Source organism: Cebus imitator, unplaced genomic scaffold (genome assembly GCF_001604975.1).
Source record: "Cebus imitator isolate Cc_AM_T3 unplaced genomic scaffold, Cebus_imitator-1.0 Scaffold73, whole genome shotgun sequence".
In the NCBI taxonomy this organism is placed as follows: Eukaryota; Metazoa; Chordata; class Mammalia; order Primates; family Cebidae; genus Cebus; species Cebus imitator.
In genome coordinates this window covers 6942912-6955197 of record NW_016107388.1, presented here as the reverse complement: position 1 = coordinate 6955197, position 12286 = coordinate 6942912, and the positions used below count along the sequence as shown (strand labels likewise).

At 44.3% G+C, this 12286-nt stretch overlaps 1 protein-coding gene across 2 annotated transcripts in view; it reads right to left on the bottom strand.

Annotated features, from left to right (window-relative positions):
* Window positions 1–3772: 3772 nt before the first annotated feature.
* LYN (LYN proto-oncogene, Src family tyrosine kinase) overlaps window positions 3773–12286 on the bottom strand; it is a 141930-nt gene continuing 133416 nt past the window's right edge. For both annotated transcript variants that reach the window (XM_017531818.2, XM_017531819.2), the window contains exon 13: window positions 3773–5262. In XM_017531818.2, coding sequence (XP_017387307.1) covers window positions 5060–5262 — 203 coding nt within the window. In that variant the 3' untranslated portion in view covers window positions 3773–5059. The remainder of the gene's footprint in view (window positions 5263–12286) is intronic.

The following is a 12286-nucleotide window of genomic DNA, read 5'->3' as shown; positions in this document are numbered from 1 at the left end:
AAAAAAAAAAAAAAAAAAAATTTGGGGGATAAAATTTTTAGCAGTTTTAGTACATCTTCATGTTATGAAATGGAACATAAATGTTATTGAAACTTGCAAATTTTTTTTTTTTAATTATAGAAACAGGGTCTCAGGGTGTTGGCGTGGTTGGTCTCAAACTTTTATAGGTATTCTAGTTGTGAAGCACCACACCTGCTCAAATCATTTTATTCTGAAGTGTAGTCTCTACAAATTGTCTTTAAAAGTGTGAATGGTAAGTTAAATTCTTGCATGACTTTTCTTTCCAAATAAAATTACTTAGGGAGAATTTTCTCCCCCCATCAGTGTGGGCTCAAATAGTGCATCTTGTAAGTAATACCCTTGACTACTCAGAACACTCGGCTGAGTCAGGGAGATCCTACACAAAGGTGTTTCATTGGTTTTATTTCACAAGGAAACACCATGAAGTGAAGCCATCTATTCCTTCTATGGCTTCAAATGCTCCTTATCTCTCAGCTGTGAAATCATGATAGCATTGTCCCGATCTTCCAGGGCTGCTGTCTGAGCTAGAGATAAGTTTTATTACTTTACCAAACCACAAGAGGGCACTGAGTAAAGAGTGCATGCATGGTATCTATGTATGTTTATAATTACCATTTCCAACAGGAAGAACAGCAAGACTTAATCTAAAACATGCATAGAGTTAAAATGTCATCTCCCTTCCACCAGGCAGAAGTGGAAAATAAAGCAAGATGCTCTGAGGAAAGGTGGGCGGTGAGATCTCATCTGAGAGGTGTTCTTGACTGAGGAAGCAGGAGACATCCGAGAATCCGCTGTGGAACCTGGTAGTGACAGAAGAGTTGGGAGCGACCCCTAGAAACAGCATTTAATTCATTTGAAGGTAACAGAAGGTGAGGTTGCAGAACTGGGTCCTTTTAACCGCTACCGCCCCTGGATAAAGTTTGTGAGAGGAAGAGGAATAAAGAGAAAGCAGACTGGCTGGGTGCGGTGGCTCATGCCTGTAATCCCAGCACTTTGGGAAGCCAAGGCAGGCCGACTGCCTGAGGTCAGGAGTTCGAGACCAGCCTGGCTAACATGGTGAAACCCCATCCTACTAAAAATACAAAAACTAGCCAGGTGTGGTGGTGTGTGTCTGCAGTCCCAGCTACTAGGGAGGCTGAGGCAGGAGAATCGCTTCAACTGGGAGGCGGAGGTTTCAGTGAGCCGAGATCCTGCCACTAAAACTCCAGTCTGCCTGACAGTGAGATTCCGTCTAAAAAAAAAAAGAAAAAGAGAGAGAAGGCAGATCCCACCACAGGCTGACTTGGAAACGAGTTTACACTTATGATGCTTTCGGAGCCCTTGATCTATCCCCAGCATAGGCAGCGAAATGTAATTCCCTTCCTTTATTATCCTTTTATACACCCTCGGGACAGCCAGAGCTGCTGGCCTCTGTGGCAATGAATTTCCCCTAGAAGGGGGCTTGGACAGTTCATGTTCCCAGTTGCTCATCAGAAGCACTTTCTGGAAGGGGATTCTGCAGAACCTAGGGAGGCATGCTTGGAGGAATCACGAAGCCCCACATGACCCCTTCTACTAAGGACAGCGGTATCTAGCCTGTGAGTCTCCTTCAGGTTCAGTGAGCTTCATGTTCACCAGGAAGGAAGGCACATTTTTTCCTCCTTCCTTCTCTTCCTCTCCCCCTTGGGAAATGAAACCATCTGAGGAAAAAGAAGGCTGGGCTTCTTTTGTGCCGTTATTTTATAACATGGGTCAAACCAAGGAGTGACTCTCAAGACTGAGCATACATTATATTCACCAGGGAAGGGCTTTTTTTGTTTTTGTTTTTTTGACGCAGGGTCTCACTCTGTTATCCAGGCTGGAGTGTAGTCTCGAAATCATGGCTCACTGCAGCCTTGACTTCCTGGGCTCAAGCAATCCTCCTACCTCAGCCTCCCGAGTAGCTGGGAACCACAGGTGTGTGCCACCATACTTAGCTAATTAAAAAAATTGGCCGGGTGCAGTGGCTCACGCCTATAATCCCAGCACTTTGGGAGGCCGAGGTGGGTGGATCACAAGGTCAAGAGATCGAGACCATCCTGGTCAACAAGGTGAAACCCCGTCTCTACTAAAAATACAAAAAAATTAGCTGGGCATGGTGGCATGCACCTGTAGTCCCAGCTACTCAGGAGGCTGAGGCAGGAGAATTGCTTGAACCCAGGAGGCGGAGGTTGCAGTGAACCGAGATCGTGCCATTGCACTCCAGCCTGGGTAACAAGAGTGAAACTTCGTCTCAAAAAAAAAAAAAAAATTTTTTTTAGAGACAAGGACTTGCTATGTTGCTCAGACTGGTGTCTAACTCCTGAGCTGAAGTGATCCTCCTGCCTTCACCTCCCAAAATGCTGAGATTACAGGCGTGAGCCATTGTGCCTAGTTGACTGGGGAAGCTTTTAGAATAGACTGACATACATTCCCCACTGCACAACAGCTAAGTCAGAATCTTGGGGGGGGGAGTATGCATTCTATCTTTCCAGTTCTCTATAATAGCCTGGGGTGTGATGACATGAGCCATTCTGCACACCATTGTAGACCCTAAAATGCTACAAACACCTACTCAGTCCCCCATTATGCCTGTCTGTCATGGGAGGCTGGAAACGTATAGCTAAGGAAAGAGACTACGTGTGCACGGCCGGGTGCAGTGGCTCCCTGTAATCCCAGCACTTTGGGAGGCCGAGGCGGGTGGATCACGAGGTTGGGAGTTTGAGACCAGCCTGACCAACATGGTGAAACCCCATCTTTACTAAAAAAAACAAAAATTAGCCAGGTGTGGTGGCAGGTGCCTGTAATTGCAGCTACTTGGGAGACTGAGGCAGGAGAATTGCTTGAACCCGGGAGGCGGAGGTTGCAGTGAGCCAAGACTGTGCCACTGCACTCTGGCCTGGGCAACAGAGCGAGACTCCATCTTGAAAAAATAAAAAATAAAAATTGAGACTGTGTGTGCGGTCCATCAAGGGAACATGTGGCTTCTAGGCACGCCAGACACCAGAGGTGAGGCCCGAGCTGGTGAAGGGCCCACATGGAGGGAAGGATCACACGCTTGATTGAGAGGGAAAGTCAAGTGGAAAACTGCAAGAAGAAGAGGAACTGGGAGAAACAAGGTGAAGATGAATTTAATAATTTTCTTTAAATAAATTTGTTATGCTAAAAAAAAAAAACCTTTAGTCATTTTCTAGAGAATTCTTTTTGCTTAGGGATTCTTTATAGTTCCTCTCCAAGTAACATATTGGGTAATATGTGTGGTTCTGAAATAAAATGTGAGCAGGGGGGTGTACACAGGAAACTTACCACTGTGAATCAAGGGACCAGCTGTGCAGACATTATGTAATGATAATATTCTATCTTTGTGAACATGGCACTTGTGAATCAATAATTTTAGAATATTTTAGAAAGCAGGTTTTAAAAAATCACATAGGAAACGAAGTTAAAATTTAAAGTGGAATATTTTATCCCATCTTCTAAGCACCTCAAGCCTAAACAAAACACACAGAATGAAATTTTAATGATGCTTGTTAAGCCTGTTTGAAAACAAATTCCATCTGGCCCCCATACACAGATGTTCAGGCGTTGAGGTGATCAATGCCTCAGCTCTCGAATCAGAAATGCTCAAAGATCGAGGTAGAACTTGCTCAAGTTGAAAGCATGAAGCTCTGTGGAATCATTTCCAACCATCCCGCCCCCAGCTGATGACCAATTTTTACCCTGACCACAGCTGAAAATGTAAACACAAAAAGCATGAGATGTTATTGGACGAGGTGTATTAAAATAAAATCAAAAAATAGAAATATTAGGTATATACACAAAAGCATAAGTGAAACACAGGATGTGATATAGACGTTTCCATTCAAAGCTTACAGGAGAAAAATTTAGTAAACAAAACCGCTTGAACTTCCTGTGGCCATGGCTCATTAGAGCCTCGGAGTCACTTATGTTCCTTATATCCTTGGGGATAAATAGTCTCATACACAGGCTACACAATTTAGAAAAGATTGATGAATCACAAAAATAGCCCCAAATGTGGCACTTTAACTTTCTAAAGTACATCTAAAATTAATACTTGATCTTTAAAATAATGTTCAAATCTTTGAAGCAACAAAGGAAACTCTTATGTTTTAGAAGGCCCTGTAAGGTTCTTCAGAGATTAGAATCTTAGTTCTTCCAAACTACATTGTCAAAACAAATCTGGATATAGGAAATTGTGGAAATGAAAAAGCTGGACCCTTAAAAAGATTCCTTCTAAACAACAGAGCAGTTTCTGAGGCTCTTCTCCCTTTCCCGGGAGGTCCAGGTGAGGCCGGTGGTTCAGGCGGGTGCACATTGCAATGCACGGCAGCTGTGTGTGCTCATGGGCTCCTCCTGCTGGAGGAGAGAGAGATGTGCATGCCACTCATGTGGAATGTCTAGCAGGTCTGAGCAGTGTTCATGGAAGAAAAATGTTTAACAGTCTCAGATTTTGGGAGATAGGGAAAAAAAAAAAAACATTGAAATCTGGGAAAGACATTTGTAAGCTGCTGACTTTACCTGCAAAATCTAACAGGTTGGATTAGTAATTTTTTTTTAGCAAGTAAGCCAAAGCAGAGAGAAAATACAAAGAAACGTCATGCTATGCATCTGGTTATTTTAGCTTTATAAATGACGTAGTTCTGCTATTATTGGGGATTGATTGCCGTGGTCTCTGAAACTTTGAGTCATATGTCCAATTGTAAACATACAGCTAGTTGGGTACATTTTTGGAGAGAACAGGTGTTTTCTTCTCAAAAGGCTGCACTCAGATGTCCAGCAGAGCGAGATTACCAGCGGCTGAGGCCAAGGCCACGCTGCAGCTGGGTAGAGCATCCATTTAAGAGTACAGAATACTTTCCCATTGAGAGGGTGTTCTTCCTGAGTAATTGAGTCTCTATTTCAGGATCCAGGCACCACAGATAATCCCGGCACATGAAATAATAAGTGCAACCAGTGATAGTTACTTTTCCTCTCTAAATGTGGTGGCCACCCCTGTGGAACGGACGGGTCTCCCTGCACTCTAAGGCTGCTGCTGGTACTGCCCTTCCGTGGCCGTGTAGAAATCATCCAGCACGCTCTGTAAGTAATCAAATGTTGGTCTCTCTTCTGCCTTTTCTTTCCAGCACATTTTCATAATGTCATAGAGCTCATCTGGGCAGTTCTCCACGCGGGGCATCCTGTAGCCCTGGGACAGGGCGGTCATCACGTCGGCGTTTGTTCTCCCTAGGGTGGAAAAAAAAAACCATGCCATTTAGAAACCTGGCAGAGGGTCAAGCACTGCAGTGGTCTTTTTGCTCCTCACAGCCTGCGACCATGATAGAAACGAACTTTACTGAGCCTGCTAGGGTTTGAACGGCATCCTCCCAAAATTCCTAGGTTGAAGTTTGAACACCAAGTACACCTCAGAATTGACTGCACCATATTTAGAGATGAGGCCTTTATAGAGGTAACTAAGTTAACATAAGGCCATTTGGGGGGGCGGTCTTAATCCCGTATGACTAGTATCCTTATAAGAGGAGATTAGAACACAGACTAGTAGAGGGGAAAGACCACGTGAAAACACCGGGAGAAGGCAGCCATCTCCAAGGCCAGAAGCGAGGCCGCAGGAGAAACCAACCCTGCCAGCACCGTGACCTTGGACTTCCAAACTCCAGAACCCTGGAAAAATAAATGTCTGTTGTTTAAACTACCCAGTCTGTTATATGGTTATGGCAGCCCTTGCCAACTAATATAGAAGCTAAGGAAACTTCTGCAAGCAATTCAATAAATTTTAGCATGGAGGGCATCAAGACAGCATTTAGTTTGTGAAAACAAAAACAGGCAAATTTGTTAAATAGAAGCCACAGCAAGTTCTCTTTAATAATGAAAGGATATTGGACTTGGTGACATTTCAGATGAGTCACCCAGATCCAGTCCTAACTCTCAACTTTAATTACGTTTGCAGGGTAGCATGCTTTCAGCTTCAACCTGTAGTATATTTATTTATATAAAAATTTTTTTTAATCGCACATTATCTTCCACAGACATTTTTCAAAAATTGGTTTTTCATTTAATAACTGGTATTTTCATTTACTTAAAGTCAGCATCCTTAAGTGAGCCTGACCAACTGATTACATGCTTGCCAAATAGTTAAAAACTCAGGGATTAATTTGGAAAATAATAACAGTTCAGGTAATCTGAAGGACATTTGTCTGTAGTTTCTGTATATGCTACATATCTTGTAAATGTCACTGTCTTTTAAGAGCAAGATATTAGCTGAGGAGGAAAACTCATCCCCAATCATAGCCTCAAGTGGAGTCGCTTCACAGACGCAGTTAACTGTTCCAATCTGCAGGANTGCCCAGCCAGTCCTTTCTTTTTCCTGTATAAAATTCATAGAGAAATATAATCACAGTTTTGGTTTTAAGATAATAAAGATCTTAAGCCGGGCACGGTAGCTCATGCCTGTAATCCCAGCTACTCAGGATTCTGAGGCAGGAGAATTGCCTGAACCCAGGAGGCGGAGGTTGCGGTGAGCCGAGATCGCGCCATTGCACTCCAGCCCGGGTAACAAGAGTGAAACTACGTCTCAAAAAAAAAAAAAAAAAAAAAAGACAATAAAGATCTTTTGCCTCCTCCCCACTATTTTTTTTCTGTAATTCACCTCAAAACAAAAAAGAGAACAAGGAATAGAAACCTAAACTCCATCTCTGATGATGGTAAGAGACACCTGGCAGCCAGAGGCAGAAGTGGTCTCAGCCAAGAGGAAGAAAATGCACGAGAAAGTTCAACCAACGTGCCTGCAGAGAGGGGCACTGACGACAGGCAGAGCGGCCCATCCCGACTCACCCTGGGGAGGCTCACACTGCAGACAGCACACACCCACCACACATCACGAGGGAGAGAGGCCAGCACCGAGGGCAGGGCAGTACCTGGAGCCCACCTGGCCGTGCCCAGGCGAATGTCAGAAGAAACAATGGAGAAGCTCCCTGCAGGGAATGCCGGGCCCAAGTGGAGGTGGGGAAAGTGCGGTATGGAAGACCAGGAGTGAGGAGAAGGGCTGAAGACAAGGACCACACCGTGCATGGACCTTGAGGGTTATGCTGAGTGACATAAACCAGACACTTGGGCAAAACTGCATGACTCCCATTATAGGACGTCTCTAGAGGAGAAACTGAGAACACTGGTTGCCTATGCGGGGGGAATTGCGTGGCTGGGAATAGAGTGGGGCACCTTTCACCTTATACCTCTTTGGAGCTCCTGAACTTAAAACCATGTGGCTGGCTGGGTGTGGTGGCTCACATCTGTAATTCCAGCAGTTTGGGAGGTTGAGGAGGGAGGATCAGTTGACCCAGGAGTTAGAAATCAGCCTGAACAACATAGTGAGACCTTGTCTCTAGAAAAAATTTATAAATTAGCTGGGTGTGGGGGCATGCGCCTGTAGTCCTAGCTACTCAGGAGGCTGAGGCAGGAGGACCACTTGAGCCCAAGACTTAAAGGCTGCAGTGAGCTGTGATCACGCCACTACATTCCAGCCTGGGTGACAGAGCAAAACCCTGTCAAATAAATAAATCAATGAAAACGAAAACTATGTGGCCACAATCTTATCTAATAATAAGTGGAAAAACTTAATTAAGAGATACAAGTTATGAGTAGAATATTTAGAACTATATGTAGCCAATGTTAGAGTAAGGAAATCAAAATTCCTGAAAGTAGATTCCTTTGAGGAGCACCTGGTGGGGCCAGGACAGTTTTTCATTACAGGCCTTTTTATATGACTTTTTAAATGTGCATATATTACTTAGATAATAATAAAATATTTAATAAAAATATTGTACTTTTTTTTTTTTTTGTTTTTTTAGAGATGGGGTTTCACCGTGTTGACCAGGATGGTCTCGATCTCTTGACCTCGTGATCCACCCTCCTCGGCCTCCCAAAGTGCTGGGAGTACAGGCTTGAGCCACAGCGCCCGGCCTCAGAACCTTCTTTTGAATGCATTCTCTAATCAGTGTTTTTCAAATTCTGGGGCACTATCCATTTGGGATCAACGAATTGAGTTTTTCAGTGTACTTTTTTTTTTGAGGTGGAGTCTCCCTGTTTCACCCAAGCTGAAGTACAAGGGTGTGATCTCAGCTCACCACAACATCGCCTCCTGGGTTCAAGCAATTCTCCTGCCTCAGCCTCCCGAGTAGTTGGGATTACAGGTGCCCACTACCAGGCCCAGCTAATTTTTGTGTTTTTGGTAGAGACGGGGTTTCACTATGTTGGCCAGGCTGGTCTCAAACTCCCGACCTCCAGTGATCTGCCCATCTCAGCCTCCCAAAGTGCTGAGATTACAAGCATGAGCCACCACGTCCAGCCAACTACCAGTAGTTTTAAAAATGAATTATAACAGAATAAAACCGAAAAGGTCAGAAAGCACTGCACATAGGAAAGGTCAACATGGTTTTATGAAACGTTTGCTTTATATACGGAGAATGTTTCTGTGTATTTCTCACAATGGTTTATGGCCAGTGAACTTTGAGAGCCTCTGCCTTTAACTCACCTTTTTCCATCTAAGGACACAGTGACCTTTCCTGAATTTAAACCCCTGAAAGAGGACATGATCATTTCTGTCTTGGAAGAGCCCTTGTTTTTGAAATGGGAAGAGCCAAGCAAACTTTATAATGATTCCTGTCACTTAAGAACTGTTTATCTAGCGCATCAGTTTTCCTGAGTCTAATTCTGAAACACTATTTTCAAATATTTGTGTAACTAGAATTTTCTAACTAAAAGACTTCACTTGATTCTAATTGTTCAAAGCTAAAGACAGATTTGTATCACCCTCCTTATTTGGGGGTTTTAGTCTCCATAAAATGATGGAGCCTACAGCATTGTTCTGGCTCTTTTAACTAGCCGAGTTCACTTGGATAAATTTCAGAAGAAAGATCTGTGTATACTTCTACTTTCCTGGGTGAAATTCTGGGCTCATGGTGGGAGGGCTAACATCCAGTGTAATATAAATAGCAACTGGACCTGCAAACTCAGTTTGGAATATCTCTTTCAATTCCTTCCTGGAGAACTCTCATTTGCATAAAAGGTCAGAATGCAGCCACAGCAGAAGATAAAGCTTTCTAGGTCACCCTGGTCCCACAGCAGGTTTTTTTCTTCCTGGTTCCAGCAGGTTCTCCTAGCTCTGAAGGACTTCCCATGACGCTGATAAAGGCCGGCATGCTCCACCCCGTCTGGGGAATTTGACTTGATAAGAAGAATTGGAAGCACGGAATCTGAAGCCCCTCCTTTTATGTACAAGTAAAACAACAAATAAAATCCGCTGTTAAATGGCAAGTCCTGTGAAAGAAAGAGAAGGGGAGAGGGACCTCAACCAGACCCTAAGAATACAGGTGAGAGTTGGTGTCAGCCTGTTGCTAAGTTAAAGTAAACGCCCATTGGCTTGGTGATCTTAGAATGATCTTAGAAGGCATACAGTTTCATTCTCATCCTTCCCCCTTTCAACAAGCACTTACTGAGTGCTCACTACCGGTCATGAACTAGCACTGAGTTCTGAGACATGCAGAGACAGTTAAGACAGAACGTCGTCCTCAGATGGCACACAGCCCAGTTGGGACAATGTCCTCACTAGAAGGAGGTGGCGGGGAGCAGGAGGTGGCATCTGGAGTGGGTAGAAATCAGCAGAGACTAACAGTTGGTAAAGGAGGTTAAAGAGAAACAAAAATTGGTAAAGAAGCAGAAGAAGGAGAAAAATGTGGTACAGCCGAGAAAAGGAACACGCAGTGACAGGGAGGAGCCCAGCTGCTCCACAAACTGTGACCGTCTTCAGTGACACAGGGCCCCCTGTGTGTGTGTATATCAGCAAGAGTCAGATACCCTGGGACTAGTCTCCCACCCAACCATACTCCTTCCAAAAGGGCAGGTTATTAGTATGATTATTTTCTGAGCTTTGCTTGTGACCAAGGTGAGTGTTTGCAGGAGGACACATTTCTTGATTCTATTCAGCTGGCATTAAGATGCTAGATACATCTGGTCAGAAACAGCCAGAAAAGACGTAATGCTTCAGGAAACTTTTTTGCTTTCAAACTTTCGCTTTATATAGACAAAGCAAAGCAAGACCCCAACTAGGACTCCAACAAGTCACCTTCGCCTTTGAGACAGGGTCTCACTGTGTCACCCAGGCTGGAGTACCCTGGTGCGATTGTGGCTCACTGCAGCCTCAACCTCCCTGGGCTCAGTGATCCTCCCACCTCAGTCTCCTAAGCTGCTGAGACTACAGGGGCGTACCACCGTACCCGGGTAATTAAAAAATTTTTTTTGTAGAGGCATGGTCTTGCTATGTTTCCCAGGCTGGTCTCAAATTCCTGGCCTCAAGCAATCCACCTGCCTCAGCCTCCCACAGTGCTGGGATTATAGGCATGAGCCACCATGCCCAGCCAGTCCTTTCTTTTTCCTGTATAAAATTCATAGAGAAATATAATCACAGTTTTGGTTTTAAGATAATAAAGATCTTAAGCCGGGCACGGTAGCTCATGCCTGTAATCCCAGCTACTCAGGATTCTGAGGCAGGAGAATTGCCTGAACCCAGGAGGCGGAGGTTGCGGTGAGCCGAGATCGCGCCATTGCACTCCAGCCCGGGTAACAAGAGTGAAACTACGTCTCAAAAAAAAAAAAAAAAAAAAAAGACAATAAAGATCTTTTGCCTCCTCCCCACTATTTTTTTTCTGTAATTCACCTCAAAACAAAAAAGAGAACAAGGAATAGAAACCTAAACTCCATCTCTGATGATGGTAAGAGACACCTGGCAGCCAGAGGCAGAAGTGGTCTCAGCCAAGAGGAAGAAAATGCACGAGAAAGTTCAACCAACGTGCCTGCAGAGAGGGGCACTGACGACAGGCAGAGCGGCCCATCCCGACTCACCCTGGGGAGGCTCACACTGCAGACAGCACACACCCACCACACATCACGAGGGAGAGAGGCCAGCACCGAGGGCAGGGCAGTACCTGGAGCCCACCTGGCCGTGCCCAGGCGAATGTCAGAAGAAACAATGGAGAAGCTCCCTGCAGGGAATGCCGGGCCCAAGTGGAGGTGGGGAAAGTGCGGTATGGAAGACCAGGAGTGAGGAGAAGGGCTGAAGACAAGGACCACACCGTGCATGGACCTTGAGGGTTATGCTGAGTGACATAAACCAGACACTTGGGCAAAACTGCATGACTCCCATTATAGGACGTCTCTAGAGGAGAAACTGAGAACACTGGTTGCCTATGCGGGGGGAATTGCGTGGCTGGGAATAGAGTGGGGCACCTTTCACCTTATACCTCTTTGGAGCTCCTGAACTTAAAACCATGTGGCTGGCTGGGTGTGGTGGCTCACATCTGTAATTCCAGCAGTTTGGGAGGTTGAGGAGGGAGGATCAGTTGACCCAGGAGTTAGAAATCAGCCTGAACAACATAGTGAGACCTTGTCTCTAGAAAAAATTTATAAATTAGCTGGGTGTGGGGGCATGCGCCTGTAGTCCTAGCTACTCAGGAGGCTGAGGCAGGAGGACCACTTGAGCCCAAGACTTAAAGGCTGCAGTGAGCTGTGATCACGCCACTACATTCCAGCCTGGGTGACAGAGCAAAACCCTGTCAAATAAATAAATCAATGAAAACGAAAACTATGTGGCCACAATCTTATCTAATAATAAGTGGAAAAACTTAATTAAGAGATACAAGTTATGAGTAGAATATTTAGAACTATATGTAGCCAATGTTAGAGTAAGGAAATCAAAATTCCTGAAAGTAGATTCCTTTGAGGAGCACCTGGTGGGGCCAGGACAGTTTTTCATTACAGGCCTTTTTATATGACTTTTTAAATGTGCATATATTACTTAGATAATAATAAAATATTTAATAAAAATATTGTACTTTTTTTTTTTCTTGTTTTTTTAGAGATGGGGTTTCACCATGTTAGCCAGGATGGTCTTGATTTCCTGACCTGGTGATCCGCCCACCTCGGCCTCCCAAAGTGCTGGGATTACAGGCATGAGCCACCATGCCCAGCCAAAAATATCATTGTAAACAAATTAGAAATTCATCAAGAAGCAATTAATATAACCTATTATCTCTTGACCGAAGGCTAACATTTAGTTAGCCTGTCTTTCTCCTCTAAAAATGTGATTGCTTTATATGTGACTTGCTTTCTTTCTTTTTTCTTTTTTTGTTTTCTCTCCTTTCTTTTATTTTCTTTTTATTTTACAAAGCTAGGTATATGGCTTCTTTTTTTGTTTTGTTTT